The sequence below is a fragment of the Branchiostoma floridae genome, unplaced genomic scaffold (assembly GCF_000003815.2).
Source record: "Branchiostoma floridae strain S238N-H82 unplaced genomic scaffold, Bfl_VNyyK Sc7u5tJ_168, whole genome shotgun sequence".
In the NCBI taxonomy this organism is placed as follows: domain Eukaryota; kingdom Metazoa; phylum Chordata; class Leptocardii; order Amphioxiformes; family Branchiostomatidae; genus Branchiostoma; species Branchiostoma floridae.
In genome coordinates, this window is record NW_023365788.1 from 173,860 (window position 1) to 195,843 (window position 21,984).

The window sequence follows — 21,984 nt, forward strand, 5'->3', positions numbered from 1 at the left end:
CACACTAGGGGGCCCGAAAGGTTACCTTGACCATAGTTTTCCCACACAACAAATATCATTACAATCTATTAAGTTAAATCAATATAAATCAATGTTTTATTCATCAACTAATGGTTCTCGCTGGCAAACTCACATTCACCTGAATTTCGACCTTATTACACACTGTCAGGCTTTACCATAACACACAAAACACATGAACAATGAATTTTTACATTCCGGTTAACATGTTCATAGCATACTTAATAATTGATTAAAATAAACATATTGGAAAAACAGTACCGAGTTACAAACTGTGTATATAATGGCTTAGTGTTGATGACACTGCTGTGTAACTGTGTAACTGTGTACTGTGTATCAAGTTGATCCTAAGTTTAAGATTAGGATGTTGACCACACATATCCAGAAACACAAACACACACACAGGCACAAATACACACTCACACATTGACAGATGCACCAAAAACTATACCTCTAGTTTTTATGGAGGTAATAATGACTCTAACATAGAGTTACATGAAGCTTTATTTACAGAAGAAACCAACCTGTTTTTCAAGGAAACACAAAACACAACACAAAAAAGTCAAGGTTTATACTTAATCTGTACGTTTAATAATTCATAGTAAAAATTTATCATTTCAAGCTATGTATAGCTAGTTTATCATGTAAATATAACCTTGGTTCCATCCAAGTTAGTTTCAATCCATTTTGCAGTTATAGCAGGCCATGATACATCAGATATATCAAGGACTTATGCAATTTATGAGATAGCCTAGTTCAAAGTAATTAATTAGTCAACATTAAAAAGAAAACTGGTGAGGACATTTTCTGGCCTGTCCTATGGTTTTACTACCATCTGCTTACCTTATTCCTTAACACATTTATTGTTCCATTTCATTTTATTTTACAAGTTGATTTCATTATTGTCACTTTTGAGTAAAATAGTCCAGTTGGCTTAAGAGAGTAATACCTATTCCACATATTAAAGTTGTGTTTAACTTGTAAACTGTTGATATTATCATGATTTTATACAGTTTAAAAAAAAAAGTAAACTCCAAAGTTCTGTAAGCTCTTCCTCTGGTGTCTTCCCAAGGGATGTTGAGGTTGACCTACTGCACTCCATACCACTAAACAGGAAAGAAATACCCAATAATATTTAAAAACATCAAACATTTGAGAAGCAACTTGCAACCACTGAGAATGTGAGATGCAATTGCTACTTGAATTTTCAATAATTTAACTGTGTGTGTCATTTAATATGTAACCATACCTAACCTTGTGGACACTGGACTTCTTGACAAATATTGACTCTGTCAAAATTGTCCTTTATGTGTTATTACTATTTGTGTGTCTTCACCATAACAGGCCTAGGCACATCCAACTCTTTACAGTATTGTGCACTATACATGTACACGTGTCATGTATGTATTACAAATAGTAGACACGTGTAGTTATTTAACTAATAATTAGCTAATATTTAACTAATATGAAAGACGTCATCCTGGACAAGGCCAAGTCTACAATCGATGGTCAGCCCCCGTGTAGCCAACACAGAGTGATCCAGGAATACGCAATCGCCACCACAAATAGGTTTGAGGTTCTACAAGACTCCCCAACCACAGATCTAGACACGGATCCCAAAGCCTTGATACAGTCCATCACTAACAACAAGGCCCACCCCAACCCGCGTCCCCAGCACTCTACACACAAGTCAAAACGCGTGGTGATAATCGGAGACTCAAACGCACAGAAGCTCAAACCAGGACTGCTTAGCCCGACAGCTGACGTGCCGAAGCCATACTGGGCTCCAACCCTCTCAGATACCCTGTCTACCCTGGAGACAATTTCTAAAGAGAAGTTCCCTCCATGCACAGTTATCTTTCGTGTAGGGACCAACGACACTGTAACTAAGTCTACAGCAGAGATAGTCGACGACTTCGACACGACCATCAGCGCCACCCAATCCCTGTTCCCTAACGCTGAGGTGGTGATTTCTGCTGTACCCCCCAGGAGAGCCACCGGTCAGAATCCAGCAATCAATAAAGACATCACAGCTATCAACAATCACCTACAGGACAGGTGCCAGGCAAACCCCGCCTTCACCTTCGTGAACCACGCAAAACTGTGGAGCAATGACGTCCACAACGAAGTAATGTTCGAGCGAGACGGATATCACCTGAACGCCGATGGCGTCCGAGTGCTTGCCTACAACATCAAGAAACAAGCCACGGGTCCTCTCGGACTGCAGCCAAGAAACCCAGTCGCGAATGAGCGACGTCAGGAAAACCTGAACAGTTCGCCGTCTACCCCGCGGCAACAGAACAGACGGTACGATCGCCCTAAGGGAAGGAGAACTGCAAAACCGAGTATGACGCGTCAAGGTCACCAGGGACACACCCCACGTAAAGACACCAGGCGCGAGGCTGCCCCGCACGATTCCCGTGAACGCGATAGACAGGCACCGCCCGTTCAAGGGTACAACCAGGCCTACCAGTCGCAGTACATGCCGAGCCCCTTTGATGAACACTCCGGTCCCTACCACCCCTCCCCCATGTATACTGAATGGAACAGGGAGTGGCCTTCCATAACGGAAGCCTATGGTGGCAACCTTCCCTACCCTATGTGGGTCCGTCCCCCACCACCACCACGTTACAACAACGGACCACCACACTACAACGGACCATATGGAGTCCCACCGCACTACAACAGCGGACCCTTCGGAACACCACCGCCCTTCAACAGCGGACCCTACGGAACACCACCGCCCTACAACAGCGGGCCACACGGAACATTCTCCAGACCCAGTGGAAGACCTCAAGGTTCTAACTGATGTGTCATACACACAGCGAGAGAAACAGGAACTGTAGAACTGCTTCCAAAAGCCACGGGATATCCTTTGGCTTTTGGAATGTACATGGACTCGGTAGAAAAGTAGAAGATAGTGATTTTGTAAGCCAAATAGAAGGGTTTGATTTCTTTTCTCTACTAGAGACCTGGCATGAAGGTGAGAAACATTTTCCTAACTTTCTATGTTTCAGTAGCACTAGAACCAAAACTAAGAAAGCCAAACGTAGCTCCGGCGGTATTATTTTCCTGTTTAAAAAGCAATACAAAAACTTCGTTACAAAATTAGACAGCAAATCCAAGGACATTCTTTGGGTTAAAGTAAACAAAGAATTGTTGAATATGAAAGAAGATATCTACCTAGCATCAGTTTATATCAGCCCGAATAGATCCACAATCCATTCAAATAGAACTTATGACATATTTGACGAACTTGAAAACGAAATAGCTTACTACCAAAACTATGGCGAGGTTATAGTAGGAGGCGACTTAAATGCACGTGTGGGCGATCTGAAAGATTATATCGCAGACGATGGTCCTATTGACAGCCTCCCCGTAGACTACAACATCGACCATCCGCTCAATCGTAATAACATGGATTTAGGTAACCCCACCCCTTTCGGTAAAAACTTGATCGACCTGTGTATCAACAGCAAAGTAAGAATTCTAAATGGCAGGACCCCCGGCGATTCACTTGGAAAACCCACGTGCTACCAACCTAAAGGTTCTAGCGTAGTCGACTATGTCCTCGCAAGTGAAACAATCCTTCTCCGCAAAACTTCTTTTTTCCATGTTCATCCGCTAACACCACTATCTGACCACTGTAAACTTTCTCTTATTCTACATTGTAATGCTAAGCAATCTTATGCACAGACTACTAACTCTGACCTTCCCTTGCGTCCCTACTGTAAATTAGTATGGGACTCTGATTCGAAACATAAATTTAATGCCATAGATAGATAGATAATTTCATCAGTAGGAGCTACGGGACAACCCCCAATTCTCTTGAGAGCGCGCTGTGTGATTTCGTATCGCCTCTACAAGAAGCGGGTAAAAAGTCTTTAACACTACGCTGTAAAAAGCCAGGTAGACGGAAAGAAAACAAACGGAAAAGTAAAAAGAGATGGTTTACGGAGACCTGTTCTACTGCCAGACGTAACATATATGAACTGGCCAAACTGCTCTCTAAAAATCCCCGGGACCCCTATATTAGGGGCCAGTATTTCAAAAAGAAAAAAGAATATATGAAATTAATCCGGAAAACCAAGAAAGATTACAGAAATGGTATCCTTCAACAACTTAATTCCCTATCTACCAAAGACCCCACAACGTTTTGGAACTTAGTCAAACAGTTTAAATCAAATGACTCCATCATTAAAGATGAAGAAACAATTGACAAACAAACACTTCACAACCACTTCCAAAACTTATACGGAAGCGACACGAAGTCCCAAATTTCTAAAAGCGACAATCATTTCCATGCCCAGATTAAAACCAAATTGGCAGAACTCGAGAACAACTCCGCTAGTCAGAACAGTTTAGATGCTGAAATTCAACAAAACGAAGTCAGACAAGCAATTTCCCAAGTAAAGAACAACAAAGCTTCTGGAAACGATTTGATACTTAATGAAATGATCAAATGTGCAGCCCATATACTTACAAGACCGCTAACTAAGCTCTTTAACCTTTTTTTGTCTTCTGGCCACTTTCCTAAACAATGGGGCGAAAGTCACATTGTCCCAATACACAAAAGTGGCCCCAAAGATGATCCCAATAATTATAGGGGGATCTCTGTCATTAGCTGCCTCGCTAAGCTGTTCACGACTGTAATTAACAAACGTCTTACTAACTATCTAGATGAAAATTATCTCATTTCCGCCAACCAAGCCGGCTTCAGAAATAACTTTGGAACTAATGATAACCTCTTTGTCATCGACACATTAATATCTAAATACAATAACACTAACAAACGCCTGTATGCATGCTTCGTAGATTTTAAAAAAGCATTTGACAGTGTTTGGCGGGAAGGTCTTCGTTATAAATTACTGAACTCAGGTATAGGCGGAAAATTGTACAGTGTAATAAAATCCATGTATAGCAACCCACAAACATGTGTTAAAACGCCAGCTGGTCTGACACCCCTATTCACAACAGACAGAGGCGTAAGGCAGGGGTGTAACCTCAGCCCTGCCCTTTTCAATTTATTCATAAATGACCTGGTAAAAGATTTAGACAGCCCTGACTGTGCCCCACCCTCCCTGCATAATCTACTTGTATCCTCCCTGCTATATGCTGACGACGTAGTGTTGTTTTCAGAATCTGAAACAGGTTTACAATGCGCTCTGGATAAACTCCATGCTTTTTGCGAAAAATGGAAACTTCAGGTGAACCTAAAGAAAACCAAAGTTATGATTTTCAACAAACTCGGACGAACCTTCAAAAACATAAATTTTACTTTCGGTAAAGATACTATAGATATTGCAACCTCCTATTCTTACTTAGGCCTGACATTAGCCCCCTCAGGTACCTATTCTCTAGCAAAGAAACAACTGTCCTTGAAAGCACGCAAAGCCATTTTCAGTCTCAAATCCCTGATGCATTCATCTCTGTCTCCAAAGGCTCTGCTCAAACTATTTAGTACATGTATCAAACCTATTATATTATATGGTTGTGAGATTTGGGGTAAAGCTTATTCAGATGACAGTTGCCCAGCAGAAATTACACAGAACCGTTTTTGTAAAAATGTTCTCGGTGTACATAGAAATTCAAGTAACATAGCTAGTAGAGCAGAGCTTGGAATGTACCCAATAGACATAGATATATCCATACGTACAGTTAAGTATTGGCTGCGCCTCAAACAGTTGGACTTCTCAACACATCCCTTACAAGTAGACGCTTTACTCTGTCAGCAATCTATACCGAATAACAGCCGTAAGAAATACTGGTTACAACACGTAAAGGAAATTCTAGACAATACTGGTTACTCTTACCTATGGAACTCTATGAATTCACAGCTAGACAATAAGCATATATGTACATCGTTAAGAAAAAGGTTAGAAGATATATATATCCAGACATTTTCTCATCTATTAGACTGTCCACAGATAATGGTAAGTTAAGATTTTTCAAGAAACTAAAGAAGGGATACTCAATGGAAACTTATTTAACGTTACTAGATAAATTCGAGGTCAGATCGGCAATGTGCAAACTTAGAATTAGCGCCCACCCCCTTGAAATTGAGAGAGGGCGGTACAAAAAGCTACCTGTGGGCGAAAGAACCTGTAACCATTGTATGGCAAAACCGGTGGAAGACGAAATACATTTTATTTCTAACTGCCTCTCTAACGATCAGGAAAGAAATGAGTTATTTGAAGAGGCATGCAAATTCCACAAAAATTTCCAAACGCTTACCGACGAAAACAAAACTATAACGCTGTTAACGTCACATAACCCAGCCTTGTCAAAACAAGGCGGCAGGCGGCGATTTTCACCGCCTACTTACACTTTTCCCGCCGGCTACTTTGGGGTAAAATTTCAAAAAATAAAAGTTTAAGTCCAGTGCACTCCGTTACAAAATCCCCCAGCAATTTGTTTCGATAAACCTCTGGCAGTTTTCTGATAGGTTACTGGATCTCTGGGGATCTGAAAATCCTGTCAAAACCCAGTCATTCTGACGAATTTTCGATGCATGTGGAAGGTTTTAACAGGAATGAACAATGTTTTCAACATTTTTCCATGAATACTTGCCTCAAGTTCCAAGCAGGAAATATATTACTTGGAGTTGTGTATACTGTTCCACTTGTTGAACTTGAAGGCACTGTTGGCCCCCGGTTAGGGGTCATAGCGGGGAACCTATGCCCAATTTTTTTTTTAAATTTAGGATTTTTTTGTCAATTCAAAGTTAAAAGATAACAATAAAAGTTACAAAAAATACACCCCAAAACCATATTTAGGGGTCTAAATTTAAAAAAATTTCGTGGCTCGCCGCAAGCCACTATGCGGCTTGCCTGCTACTTACATATATTAGCCCCCTACTCTAAAAGTTTGTGACAAGGCTGTAACCCACGCATCATAGAAAAAGTGGGACACTTCGTCTTCCACTGCTTCCAGAAAAGAAGTCAAACCCTAAATACGTAGATTGTAGCTCTCAGCAGTCCATACCATTGATAGAATAGTCACTCGTTTACACTTGTCACCATTGTTATCTATACCAAAGTATTTCATTTTATACATGTTTATTATATTTTCTGTATGTTTCATGTTGCAATTAGCCCTCGGGCAAGAACTTGCAAATAAACTTCCTTTAACAAGGGGTAAGCAAGAATAGGACAGAACAAAAATCTACTTTTTAGTTTGCAACGAAGCAGTCAGTCCAAAAACTGCAAACATAAAACCACCGCAAACATTTGTGTCTTTAAGTTTTACGGTACTTTGAGAAATAGGGATCGGTGGGTAAAGCAGGGGCGAGGGGAATCACTAAGACGATCATGAATGCACACAGTATGCAAAACACACAAACATGTTGTCATGATAGTAATGTGTGTATATCTCCACCAGTGATAATTTGTGTAGGTTACCTGTTCTTGGTCAGACCACTGGGCCTCTGCATCACTACCCAACAGCTCTGCCTGTAGAAACACATCAATAAACAATATCAATTAGGAAAACCTTCCTGTAACATGGGATACCACTACACTAGAGAGGCAATATTTTCAACAAAATAACGGACGTTTTCCACCCAGTAATTTGCCTTTAAAGAATCCAGTACAGGTTTTGTTATCACAAACCTGTAATTCTTAACATATATTGTTCATATTTATTGTGACAGCTAATATTTTATCCACATTAATTTTGTAATGTTCTGTTACAGCGAATCCTTTCTTCATATTTGCTATAACAGCTTATATGCTGGTGTCACTGGCAGTTCGTACAATACATTTCATGTATATCAACAAATCAAGAGAAAGATAACAAGTTATTATATAACTGTAACACTAAATGTGTTTTCATATCCATACGAAATGCATGATCTTAATGATCTAAATCATATCAGTTATACCAATTTGATATATTTCTAGATATAAAATTGATGCCGACAGGATGAAGAACCAACCAACCTCTTCCTCATCCTCCATAGCATCCACATCCTCGTCCTGATTGGCCTCCAGGTTGTTCCCATTCTTCTCTATTCTCTGCAAACCTTCCAGGGACTTCTGGTCAGTCGGGTCAATGCTGAAGGGAAAAACATATCACTGTTTAAGGCCACACCAATTTTATTTGTACTTTCTCAGATTTTTTCAGAAAAAAATTGGGTCAATCGGTCAAAAAGAAAAAAAAATTTGCAAAAAGTTTGGGGTCAGAGAGATCAGGGGGCTTACTCAAGTTTCACAACAGAAATAATGACATTTCAACATTTAGGGGATCCCTGATAGCAAAGTTCAAAGTTTGAAGAAAAATGATAAACGTACCATACAAAATAGGCACGTACAGCGACTGGAATTTGAAACCCATAGAAAGGAGAGGCAGTGAATTTTCGCGTGAGGTGTGGCCATCATTTTGAATTTTTTTTTTTCAGAACAGAAAAAATTGGGCCGGGAAATACGAGAAACAACAAATATTGTGTGGTCTTAGGTATTTACATCTCAAGTTAGAAAATGTTTAAAAAAGGATTTCGACAAGGTGAAGATACTTGATTCCGAACAGGATTACTTTCTCAGGGGAGTGAAAGAGGCCATTTACATCAGAGCCCACAAACCTTCCCTCAACCGAGACGGGGGCCGATACCAACTGCCGAGCATCCTGTCTGGATGTGTGACTTAGGCTTTGGGTCATTTCGACTTGATAAGGATCAGAGGACTGATTGAAAGCTTGTTGGTAAGCGCTTCACTTCGTGTACGAATTCATGTATATTGTTAAGGGCATAGGATTGGAAGGTAGAGCCCATCCCTCTCCTTCCACTACCTTCTATATGTACATTGTACCTCCCCAACCGAAGTCATATACCAGATTTTACACCTGGGTGGAGGAAGGAAAGCCGTGTAATGTACCTTTTCCAAGAGACACCAGGGATTACATCAGTTCTGTGACCTCTTGGTCTTGAAATCATTCAGTATGTGCCAATTTTTAAGCCTTTGGTTATACATGCTTAGACCGTGTCACTAACAAGGGAGTCCACAATAAAGTAGTACAAGCCATAGGGCCACATGACAACTTCTTGACAACAGTGAAAAAGCACAAATTGAGATGGTTTGGTCATGCGACAAGGTCGTCGAGGCTTGCAAAAACCATACTAGGGACAGTCCCAGGAAGCCGGAAAAGAGAAAGACAGAAGAAACAATGGGAAGACAACATAAAAGAATGGATCGGGCTGAGTTTAGCAGAAGCCATAAGAGCGGCGGAGGATAGAGACAGGTGGAGGAGAATAGTGGATGGAGTCATGGTGCCCCAACGACTCATACAGAGGTCAAGGGATATGAATATCACTGACTAATAATTTTTACATGACTACTTTCACAACGAAGAGAGCTTTTAGCTGATACCACACTTGTAGGCAGAAATTAAACATTTCTGAAGATTCCAGATAGCTTCTGTTTTTATAAATTTGAACTGACCAGTGTCATAAGGTCCTACATGTCCCAATGTGAGTCACATTGCAGTTAAAAAGCACAAGACTTCACCTTACCTGAGTGCTATACTGTACTGATCCAGTGCCTCCTGGTAGTCACTGACAGCAGACAGACAGTCCCCTAACAGCTGGTGCAGGACACACAGGCTCTGGTTCACCAGCTGACTCCGCAGCCTGCAGAAACAACATGGGAAGCAAGAATGATAATTTCTCCATTTGACAGCAATTCATCAGAGATTTAGCACGACCAACTTTTAAATGTTATTGTAGGTGTAATAAAAATTGTAGGAGGAATAAAAATTTACAAATACAATGTCATTATCATCATCATCGGTCAGATGGGGAGTTGCGCTACAATATACTTGAGCATCTAGTTTAAGTATTACAAAAATATTTCATAGTCATACATTTACGTGTACCTGGGTTGATACAGGTGCTATAGAATCATAACTTGGGTCATCACATGGAATTCTACTGTTTTCATATACATGTAGGCTTTAGTATATTTAGTATGATTGGAACGCACTTCCAGTGCACTGAGTACACTGCTATCAGTAATACTAATTCCTGCTTAAATTTGGGCATTGGAAATGATGTTGTTAGAATTTGTTGTTTCAAGACAGGACACCAATTGCATGCAAATTTTCTCAACTTCTGGCACAATATGTATTAAAACCTGTTTTCTTGGGTGGGTCACAAAAGAATACAAGACGGTATACTGTAAATGCAGAAATGTTCGCTGTGGATTAATGTTCGCGGTTTTCACGGTGACCACTTCACCGCAAACTTAAATCCAACGTGAACATTTTTCTATTATGGTATTAGACTGCAGTCTATGGTGTTACCGCGAACTTAAATCCACCGCGAAAAGTCCATTTTCCCGCTACCGCGAAATTAAATCCCAGGGAACTTAAATGCATTTTCAGTATTCTGTTTATCACCTCGGTCCAACCATCAACCTCAGTCCTGGGATTCTCATGGTACCTCTCTCCAGCCTTCATCGAGTGGTTCCATAGGTGGTTGGGTTGGTACTTTCGGGTGATATTGAACATTCCATGCAGTAGTATTATCTATAATTATACTTACAGTTCTATGGCCTCCTCATATTTTTGCTTGATCTGCAGTATCTTCACTTTCATTGTCACAGCTTTCAGATAATCTGGTTTGATGGACAATGCCCTGTCTAGTGTGCTTTTCGCCTGTAGACAGACATGACAGAACTCCAATTAGAAGCTGTGAAGAATAAGCAAAGTAAGTATATCCTGGTTGTGTACAAGAATTCTATATCCTATATTCTACCAATCTGATGAAAAGGGAACTTAACACATATATTATAGTGCAAATATCCTTGCCTCTTATCCATCCTATGGAAGATCTGGCACATGCATGTCCTTATTTCTTTCCGTGTGTTCTGCATTATTTCATAAATATATCAGAATACTTCTAAGAAGCTACACAATAGATAACTATTTGAACGCAGTTGCAATACTGGAGAAATTTCAATTTTGTCTGCAAAGTTACATTTTACATACCTTGTCTTGTGAGACAGGATCCTCCATCAAAACAGAGGCATATAACTGAAAAGGGAAAAAAATTTTCATAAAGTGATGATAAACAAAAAATGCATAACTTTATCATAAACCTCCATCCTGAAACAAAAATATAGCCTACATTGTAATACATCTACAAATAAATACTGATTTTACACTGTTTCCTTATTACTGTCTCAACTGAAATTTGGCAATGTTAGACACCTACATGTATAGGCAGTTTCTACAAATGGCAGCTGCAATGTGTATCAATCTTCAACCTATTAGTGTTAATTATTATGGTACTCACAGTAAGTGTAGACGGTGTGTATCCCAGAGTCTTGCAGGCATTTAGAGCTACACTCACAGCCTCTCTGTTCCTACCATTGGATAGATAGCATTCCACCAGCCCTGAAACAGCATGTGATGTACTTTATTCATTAAAAATAACTATAATTGAGATTTACCCCAAATTTGTTCTTTAATGTGTTTGAGGTGTGGCTCTCCTACAGGGACGTCCCTGCAATACAGTAATTACATGTGATTGCTATTTGGTATGTCAGTGGGACCGCGCGGTGCAGTGGCAGCATTTGCGGCTCGAGACCGAGAGGTTGCGGGTTCGAATCCTGCTTCCGTGTCACCGATCTTGTGCCCTTGGGAAAGGCACTTTACACGACTTCCCTCACTTAACTCAGGTGTAAATGAGTATCTAGCTGCGGCTAGTGGAGTTGTGTGGCCTTGGTGGGGCTTTGTGGCCGAGACAGGCCTTAGGGGCATGTTCGGACATGAGCGGCACCCGCCATGGCACACGAGTCGGGGGTAGGAGGAACCCCTTACATCCTTGGTTAGAAGTCCTCCTAGGAGACGGATACTCCAAACAACAAAGCTGCATCTGCTGGAGCCGCCTCACACGTTGCATACAGTTGCCCCTGTGAAACTCAGTGCTCCAGTAGACGAGAGGGTGGAGAAGGAATTGCACACCCCTCCTTCACCATAAAAAGTCATGTGCAGGTCAGGCAAACAGCCTGTCTGCCTCCTCATCTGTCCAATTGACAGGAGAACCAAAAAAAAAAATAAAATGTGTCTATATATAGTAGGTGCATAGGTACATTTGTGTGTGTCAGGGAATTCGTAGGTCATAATCAAATTTGGGCCTGTAAGAGCAATGGAACATGGCCCTGCTACTACAATAGAATCCTGTGTTTGTTTTTTTCTGTTCTGAGCATTGCCAACACCCTACTGTCCAGAATAGTCTGTATTTATTAGTCAAGATCATCGATAAAGGTATTACATATATTATATATGTATCCCCCAACAGCAGTTACTCAAGGTAATGGATATTATGATTGTATATATCACCTGTAGCGATGGTCTTGAAGAACTAAAGCAGACTATTCTGGATCTTACTACCTTTAGGTTTATCATTCGTTGACATATCAGGGCTCGAAAAACTGGGTGCATGTGCACCCAGGTGTACCCAAAATTGGAACTGTGCACCCAATTTTTTTCAGTGGGTGCACAGGGTGCACCCAAATATTTTCTTAGGTTTATTTATGGAAAGATATCATGTATGCTAGTATACATCATATTCTTGACATCTAAGTGTTAGAAAGATAATAAAAATGTCGGTCATGTTACTTGTATAAGCCTTTGATAGCTTGTAACTAAGTTTTGTTATTAGGTTTTCTTGACATTCTACTTAAATTTAAGTGGTGCACCCAACTTTTTTTTTGGTGCACCCAATTTGTTAAGCTGGGTGCACCAGTGCACCTAACCCCAAAATTGAATTTCGAGCCCTGCATGTAAACTTTGAGTTCTTTAGAATGGACTGAGATCTAGAGGAGATAGGAGAAATAAAACAGTCACCTTCGTACGACTCCAGACGATCAGGTACCATCCGCATGACCTCCCGATAGTGCAGGATAGCCTCTTGTGTCTTCTCTATCTGCTGCAAGGTGGAACCTGGGGGACAATTGGGCTCTCAGTAAGAATTCTTGATACTCCTTTCTTTTTTCTTTGCACTGCACCATGCTCTTAACCACCTCGACATGGTGTAACACACCAGGTCTGTACTGAACATCTTGACAAACTCATTTGATCCACTCACACCGGAAGGTACTCTTTTTGATAAGTTTCATGCTTTTTTCATATACTCAAGGTGTGGTTGTCCTCAAACACCTTGAGCATGTAAAAGAATTAATCCAAGTCTGTATTCAAAGTTTAATTAGACTTAGAGCCGGTTAGAACGACCAAAGTTCTTCATAAATCATTAAAAGCGTAGGTTGTGAATCAAAGTCAACTAAAACTTTCTAGCAGATCTACGCATATCACAATGCTCACAAAGTTGAAAAGCATTGACATGTAAGACAGTAACAGTGACTGATACCTTTGAGAAGAAGAGCCTGGACACTTTCCTGATTAAGCTGGTATGCCTGTGAAGAGTAACAAATACTCATTAAGCTACATGTAAATCTGTGCAAAAGACGCAGTCATAAGCAGAATGCAAAAGAAAGATTATTCTAAAGCAGTCATTATCGATCAATTTGGGGTACACGTACATGTGAATGATCGGTTTTAAGTTTCTATATATGAGGCTCAGTGCAATGTGACTTTGGTTTGCATATCAGCCAAGCATGCACATTGGGTCATCCACAGGGTTGGACTACTAGTGTGATTGTCCACTAGTCAGATTGTCCCAATGCTGCAAGTACATGTGTCATGTGTCACCTGATCGGGCAAGCAAGAGTGAGATTTGATTCCTAACTTGTACACATTTCAAAGTCATGGCATGTCATTTAGAGTTAAGTTGGTTTGGGCAAGTAAATTATGTAGTTGCCCAATAGGACAAGTGAATTTTAGATAACCTGTCCAACTCTGAGCCCTTTTCTTCTTGCAACTGGTGTATTGGGTTCTTTTACTCTCATGTTTGATGCCTGCAGGCAAACACCTGAACAGAGTTTAACAAGTTTTCTGAACTTTTCACTTGCCCAAAATTTTCCTACATGACTGTTTTAACTTCCAGCAATAGAATTCTTTTTTCATTTGTGATTTGGCTGTATTTTTCTTGATATTTGCTTGATGCCATGATTGTGAAAAGTAACAAGTAGATCAAAATCTCATTCATGGAAAAATCTGACTTGCCCAATCGGGCAAGTGGGGAAGGACATGCACTTGTCCGATCAGCACTTTCACTTGCCAATAGGGCTGGTAGACTTGTCCAACCCTGCTGAATCTCCCTCAAATGGCTTTATGCAATCTCTCACAGTCACACCAGCAACCTCAGCCCTCTTTAGACACAGAATGAAATTTATTTTTAGCTTGGAAGAAATATATCCAGTGGAAGAGAGTAAACGACGCCTGTGTTCACCTTTGCTGCGAAGTAGATGGCTCGTGTGTGTCTCTTGACGCAGGCACAGTGGTACCCCAGGGTGATCCACGGCTCAGGCTGTCTGTCTGACACCTGGAACAGAGCTGTTCCCAGCCTGACAAGAAAAGAAAATAAGACAAAAGTTAATCTTTGTTGCTGCATTTTCACAGTGCAGAGTGGCCTCGGTTTTAAACTGTCCACATCTTTTTTAGTTCTCTTGACCAACTTGATCCCAATTGATTTTACAGCAACATGATAATTAAACTAACTACCAGCCCTTTCTTTTTTTCTTCGTACTCTGGGGCTGTAGACCCCAAGTATCACAATATCTGTTGAAAGAAATATAAATGTATTTATTATAATAAGCATGTGACATTCCTGTCCTGGCTTTGCAAAGTCATGCACATTTGCACACTATGAAATCAACCAAGGACGTCCGGATTGCTGTAGCCTCACGAAGTTTCCACGAAATCGTCTTCCGGGAGGGACGTAAAACGGGGGTCCCGTGCTCGAGGAGGTGCCTCGACCACGTTAATCAGCCTCATTACTCATAATGGGTACCTACTGGCTGGCAAAATACACCTGGTGATTATTAAGTTATTACAACACTAATCCATCATCCCTTTGACAGGGATCTAGCTGTTGCGTTTTCAGTGTAATGGGCCACTATGCTATTATATTTGCAACCATCACGCTAAATGAGGACCACTACTAATACTCTTGTCTTCAAACAGTGTACAACTGTGGTAATCTGCTAGTTACTTTATTCATGGAGCGATGTCTGATCAACTGCACATGTAAAAAATGTTGATATAAACAACCAACCAAACAAAAAAACATCCATCAAGTTACAAAATAATGTACATGGGTACCCTTACAGTGTCAACTTCTTACCCTACATTTTCAAAATGTTTTTACTGTGGAAGTGCGAAGACCCCTCTTCACACATCCCCCGATTGGTGGTTTTGCTACCTCACCATACCATAATTACACTAAAATAAAATATGGGCTAGAAAACGGTGAAGTAGCTTCCAGTTTATACATCAGAATGTAAAAGATAAGCTATTTAGGATTTGTTGAATAGTTACTGTTGGAGTTCATCAGCCTTGTTCTCCTTGGCCAGTAGGGAGGCATACAGGTCCATACCCTTCAGCAGGTACGGGTCCAGCATGTGGATCTGAAACACACAGACCAGAAAAAAGTTAGAGTAATTTCCGCTTTACTGCAAACTCAAAAGCACCAAGACAATTTTTTTATTACATAATTATATACTATCTGACTACAGTATCTGACTAGACATTTTCCTGCAACCGTGAAATGAAACTCTTTTAGTTGCATTTATAGCACTCACCCTTTTGTTTGTTTGTTTGTGCCTTTATTTTGACTCCATTCCGCCGTTGGGTCGCTTTTCGAGAACGTCGAGAAGGGAGGAGTGTTAGGGGTCAAATAAGAATGTTCACAACAAAATTTCTATCGATAATACAAAGAATAGACAAATGCTCACCCTTTCAAATTTGGCAACAGCGTTCTTGTAGTCATTTGCCTTGTAGAAGCTATCGCCCAAGGCTCCTAGGACTTCAAGGTTATCTCGTAACAGCGTCTGCAATTACAAAATATGGCAGTGTGTAAGTCTGTATGTGTAACACAAACTCTAACAGGGCTCAAAATACCACCTGCATATGCAGGTTAGTACAGGTAAAATTAGAGCTGTGCAGGTATTTCTGGTGTCTAACTGCACCTAACCTGCACTGGCGGTCCATGTACTGGGTTTTATACATAAATGTCTTATGATGTAGGTGTACATTTTTGTATATGGATTGTTCTTACATGTAGCTGCATTGACTATTACCACCTATAAAGTATAAATTTTAAAGAAAAAATAGCAATCATTATGGTTCCTGAACAATTTCTGACAGTACAATCCATACTTTCTAAATTCAGTGTGGTGCAGGTAATTTTCAATATTACCTGCACCAGTGCTATGCAGGTATGCAGAAAAAAGGATTTCGAGCCCTGTCTAATGAACCTCTCTTTGCAGAGTTTGCACACGTTGAAATCTGAGACAGGATTTATAAACATGAGAAGTATCAACAGGAGCTAATCAGGTTTCTTTGTCACTTTGAAAATCTGTCCAAAAAGAGTTCAGGGTTTTCTGTCACTATAGAAACAAGTGATCCCAGCCACAAACAACATGAAAACAGTGTTAGAAAATTTATGTAAAAATGTTTTATGGCCCGACCCTCCTTTTCACCCTATGCTTGGGAGTTTGGCACAGGGTCCATTCCTACACGTACCTTTTTATCCAGTGTGTTGAATGTGTTGATGGCCCTGCTGTAGTCCTTAGTGGTGATATAAGCATGGCCTTTGATCCAAGATGACAACCTGAACGGTAGACAAGAGACTTGGTCAGAGTCTACAGCAGTTATTTCTCACATCAAAGAAACTGCACTTGAAAAAAGCCAACCCCCTTGACCGAGGCAGATGGGGAGCAGCAATCAGACCGACAAGACTTGGCGAAACGTCCAACCCTTGCAAGACAGGGAACAACAGACGCTAAACCGGGTAGTGAGTGAGTAATTGAAAGGAACACCAACACAAATGTATGTTGTAGAGGTGGAATATTTTTGAGTACGAATCCAGAGGGTAGATATGGCTAGATCTGTGACAGGTGATAATGCCAGCACTACAAGAACACACTCCAATGTTCAGCCCATCTGTATTTACCCAGTCAATAGTACATGTAAGTTGTTTCCAACTGGCTGGCTGTTCCAGAAGTTCCCATTGCTTTGTAGTATATGACTAGAGTCGCAAACCTGTATTTTCTCCTTACAGTGAAATAAAATCCCCATAGACTTAGATACATTTACAGTACTATCATGAGTTTGAAGTTCAATTACAATGTATACTCGGTGTCTACATTTACCATTCTGAGTTCTGGAGACCTTGTACGCCTGCCATGGTCATCCCGGCCACCTCGGCCACCTTGACCCCCAGGGCCAGCAGACAGAGGATGGCCTCCAGGGAGAGTGGACACTGCCTGAGGACCTCTTTAAAACAGGAGACTGCTGACCGCTCCATTCCGGCCTTCTGGTACAGCTTCCCTAAGGCCATGTTGACCTTGGCTGTGCGCTGCTTGGCTGGGACACTCTCCAACTGGACACAGAGAAAACTTAATTGTGCGACAATTGTAACAGAACTGTTACATGTATTCCGTTACGTTGTGTTTAATGGAAAATAGCAAGCACACGTACGTGCATCCACCGGCATCTTTATTTTGAACTTAACATCATAATGGTAGTCATAATCCGACGCAAACTAGCCGGATTCGGCACAAAATCGCGCTAATTATCATTGAAATTCGATGACACCTCAAGACTTCAAAATGACACAGTCGTTATGGGCAGGGATTTGGTCCCAATTATTGGCGGTCGCCATGGCCAGGTGGTCGTTGTGAAGAGGCCGCTTAATTTTAATGCTTATGTCAACGGAGAAAATTTTCAGGACCGAGAAAAAGCGGTCGTAATGGCCAGGTGGTCACTAAGTAGAGGTGGTCGCTTGCGCAGGTTTGACTGTACATGCGAAACTCTCTCCACAACTCACAATAGACATGGCATCCCTGTTCTCCTTCAGGTGCATGTGACACTGGTAGATCCTGTACTTGAGGTCCACCTCTGACGGCTGCCACTGCTGTGGGGGGGTGGAGGAGCTGGTCTTGGCACGGTTGTTCTTACTGGCTGCCTTCCTCTGCTGCAGGGCCTTCCTGTACATAGCCTGATGCCAGAAGATATATACATGATCATAGATCATAGACCTTAGACCTTATATAGTTATACATGATCATCATGTAAATTGACAGACTGATATTTTGCTACTACTAGTACTAGTATTACTGTAAATGAACCGGGGCCAGACGTATTTGTGAAGATGACAGAGGAGACTCGGAAACTACATGTATAATACGGCTGGATGTATTTGCAAAGAGGACAGAAGAAACTCGGGAGCTATAATACGGCTAGATACCAGGCTAATGTGAACATACCTCAGCCCTCTTGTACTCCAAGGTCTCATACAGGGAGTCAGCGAAGTACGCCTGCAGCTGGTACTTGCACATGGGAGGGAACATGTCTGTACTGTGGTCACTCATGGTCAACAACATGCTGGCCTGGAGGACATAGAATAAAAACAACACCATTAATGGTCAACATGACATATATGTAAGCAGGAACATGTCTTTGCTCTGGTCACCCATAGTCAACGGCATGCTGGCCTGTAGCTGCAGTGCAACTGTTGTTTTTTGGCTCCCGCTTATACAAAACATGTAGCTCCCGCAAACAACAGTTGCTGACCCCCACATTTAAAGAAATGAAAATCGACCCGCCATTGTTGCCCGTCAGGGTTCCTCTCGTGCCTAGAGTAGTTACATATTGCACTCACTAACCACTAGAACTACCCTGGGAACGAGACCAGCAACAACAATGGCGGGTCGACTGATGATATGAAAATAGTGGGGACAGGCCGTAAACAGTGCCGGCACGGGTAGCGCAGGGAGTTTTGGACCCCCAAAACCCAGCGGCTCGCCAGGTAAAGGCTGTTAGGAAGTGAGGGACATCCAGAGATCCGAGGATTAGTGCAGCGGGTCGTTTATTCAGCGATTTTTTCATTTCGTTAAATGTGGGGTTCCGCAACTGTTGTTTGCGGGAGCTATAAGCGGGAGCCAAAAAACAACAGTTGCACTGCAGCTAGCTGGCCTGGGATCAGGGAAGGGAACATGTCTTAACGGGCAGAGCTAAATAGTTACAGGGCCTGGAGCATCTAAACATAATTTGCTCCTAACTCAGTCATACTCATGAGACATAAAATGCAGGCTCATTATACTTTATAACTATACATTTCTTTATGGGAGACCAACCAAGGACGACCGGATGCTGTAGCCTCGCGGAGCATAATGTCCACTAAATCATCTTCCGGGAGGGAAATAAAACGGGGGTCCCGTGCCTCGACCACGTTAATCTGCCTCATTACTCAACACAATGGGTACCTATAGCTACTGGCTGCAAATATACCCGGTATCATTATTATCATCATTTATTATTTCTGTACTAGTAGTGACTAGTACTTGTCTAGTATAATATATATTAGTAGTAAATATTGCATGAAGATCATTATTATATACTAAAAGTCACCCACTCTGTCACGCCTGTACTGCACTCTGTAAATGACCTCTGTACTGGCTCACCGCCGCTCCGCCGGGAGTTCAGCACTGGTAACCGAGTGCTGACAACAGTTCAGCACTGGAAAACCAGTGCTCGCATTGGGTTCAGCACTGGAATGTCAGTGCTGAGGAAGCTTCAGCACTGGAACAATTCTTCAGCACTGGGCGCCCAGTGCTGAGGCCGATTCGACCCGTTGAACACCAGTGCTGAACCTGCTACTTTTGTACACTTACCCAACATACTCTCCATTATCATAGTCTGCATCTATTTTCATTACCAACTATGAGTTATTAGTATAACGTTAATTCATTTAGTCATTTAGTAGTCTCAAATTTTCAAAATCAAGCCTCCTACCTTTTCTTGACGTCCAAATTATAAACACAAATCAGATTACTTACCAGGATTTTAAGGTTGGAGTATAGTCCCTCCGCGTGCAGCTCTTTCACCTGTTCTATCAGCGTCATGGTGAGTGGGCAGAAACGGACAATCTGGGGGATAAAGATGTACAAAATATCCTCGAAATTCAAATCCAGAAATGTCAAATATGAAAATGGCGCCCAGAAATATACCGCATCCAAACTACAAAAATTCAAATAACTTCACCTCAGTGAAACACAAAAGAGATTAAATTTTAGCATTTTAAGATACCATGTCGATATATATTTTTTTTTAAATTGAACATAAAACTAGATTATATTTAAAAACATTATTAAATGTTCGACTGTGTTAAAAGTTGTGTTACATTTTTAGCGGTTTGATGCTGTTAGGTCGAAGGGTAAAGTTGAACGGTTCCCCGCCAAGAAAGTTTGAATTGATGCACACGATTCCTACTTTTCACTCAAATTTTGTTAATTTTGGCCCAATTTGAACATTTTTGTCCATTCAGAAATCTTGAAAGAATGTTAGAAGGATCGGGTCTCCAACTCTTGGCTGGTGTTGGGTTTGGGATCGCGCTAGGCTGGCTGCTAAGGTCCAGAACTGGGAGGAAAATTCTTCATAGCGCCGACATGCAAGATGACCAGGTAGATGGCACGTGTTAATCTTAAAGCAATAACTGTTATAAGGTTTCCTCCTGTTTTCCTTGCATGTTTTAAAGTCGTTTTACTCTTTTTACCCTTATTATGGGCAGGTGAGGAAACGTAACTGTAGAGAGATGTTAAAAATGGTCAGTCAAAAGCTTACCCTACGTCTGCTTGGAGTTGGAGGCATATGAACTGTTGAAATTTTGGGGGTTGTTTATTGTAGTTTCGCATCTCTTTTTTTGTGAACTCTTCACTGGAATTCTGATAAGCCCTTCTGCATATTTGCAAACGCATGCGCAAGGGACACAAATTCTGGGTAAATATATGTCAAACTCAAAGGTGAAACTGATGGAGGCCCCTATCTGAACATGCCTCCATTTTGAAGACACCATTAGGTTCTGGATAACTGTTATACAAATCTAAACAACAAGCCCTTTTATAGTGATCAGAACACATGTTCGGCGACAGGATTCATAAGCAACGTGTCATTTTGAAGTAGCCTGGAATCCAGCCGTGTTGTGCTTTGGTCGCTCTGCTTCCTATTGGCAGGAAGCGTACCTCAAGGGAGCGACCAAAGCACAATACGGCTGGATTCCAGGCTAATTTTGAAGGGGCCTTGTTTCGACCATTGTTCCGATTTGCATAACAATGTCCAGATGGGGTTTCTTTTCTTTTTCAGGACCTTTACCTTTGACATATTGCCTAGAATCCCTGTCACTACACCTGCGTTCTGATCTCTGTGAAAGGGCTTATAGTTGAGTTGAGACAAGACTGTTTATCCCTCATGATCAAGAGTGTTTCACAATCACATCTCTTCATGATGACTTTCCAGTCAGTCCCCATTCCTGTCCACTTTCACCCTAAAGGTGTCCAGTACTTCCTCTTCTCTTTAGTCTACCGTCTACTGATCAAATAGTGGTGACCTCTGACCCAGACATGTCAATCATTGCCAACTCATCGGCAGTTGGACTTTACCGGAAGAAGAGAAGAAGAAGAAGAAGACTTCACCTTTTCCACCATTGCTTTCCTCCTTACAGGACTCTACCATGGGTGAGATGGGGGAGTACAAGATGGTGTTTGTTGTGAGACAAGACCTGAAGATGGGGAAAGGAAAAGTTGCTGCACAGGTCTGACACTTCTTTTAAAACATCTTTTAAAGGAATGGTTGGAGAAGAGGGCCCCTCGGTGATTTAACTTAAGTTTTGGGAAATACTCGTCTAATTATATAAACATTACACACATAAACATATCTTACTGACACTCACTCACTCTCCGGTTAAACGTCTGTTGTTCCCTATCCTGTACATATAGACTAGGAGTGAGTACCAGTAATCACCGGTATGGTGTACCCATAAAAAAAGTTTTTTCTTGTTGGATCGGTCTAGAC

General features: G+C 41.3%; 2 protein-coding genes across 2 annotated transcripts in view; one reads left to right on the top strand and one right to left on the bottom strand.

The window, feature by feature from the left end:
* Positions 1 to 503: 503 nt before the first annotated feature.
* Positions 504 to 20,152, bottom strand: LOC118408524 (anaphase-promoting complex subunit 7-like). Its single transcript, XM_035809344.1, has 18 exons — positions 19,974 to 20,152; positions 18,402 to 18,524; positions 17,963 to 18,133; positions 17,286 to 17,515; positions 16,657 to 16,744; positions 15,867 to 15,962; positions 15,451 to 15,539; positions 14,363 to 14,477; positions 13,382 to 13,427; positions 12,862 to 12,957; positions 11,306 to 11,406; positions 10,999 to 11,043; positions 10,553 to 10,665; positions 9,524 to 9,640; positions 7,959 to 8,073; positions 7,419 to 7,469; positions 5,675 to 5,754; positions 504 to 1,124 (listed from the first exon to the last, which is right to left on the bottom strand). The coding sequence occupies exons 1-17, from the start codon at positions 20,037 to 20,039 to the stop codon at positions 5,695 to 5,697; spliced, it is 1,722 nt and encodes a 573-aa protein (XP_035665237.1). The 5' UTR covers positions 20,040 to 20,152; the 3' UTR covers positions 504 to 1,124; positions 5,675 to 5,694.
* Positions 20,153 to 20,325: 173 nt separating this feature from the next.
* LOC118408529 (peptidyl-tRNA hydrolase 2, mitochondrial-like) overlaps positions 20,326 to 21,984 on the top strand; it is a 5,667-nt gene continuing 4,008 nt past the window's right edge. Inside the window, exons 1-2 of the mRNA XM_035809349.1 lie at positions 20,326 to 20,597; positions 21,635 to 21,724. Of these exons, the coding sequence (XP_035665242.1) occupies positions 20,475 to 20,597; positions 21,635 to 21,724 (213 nt within the window). The 5' untranslated portion in view covers positions 20,326 to 20,474. The remainder of the gene's footprint in view (positions 20,598 to 21,634; positions 21,725 to 21,984) is intronic.

Coding starts and splice junctions, on each gene's coding strand:
- LOC118408524 (XM_035809344.1), bottom strand. CDS start 20,039: ATGACGCTGATAGAACAGGTGAAAGAGCTGCACGCGGAGGGACTATAC. Junction 9,641..10,552: donor TATGAGGAGGCCATAGAACT/GTAAGTATAATT, acceptor TTGTTTCTGCAG/GCTGCGGAGTCAGCTGGTGA. Junction 8,074..9,523: donor CAGTACAGTATAGCACTCAG/GTAAGGTGAAGT, acceptor TTTTCCCTTCAG/CATTGACCCGACTGACCAGA.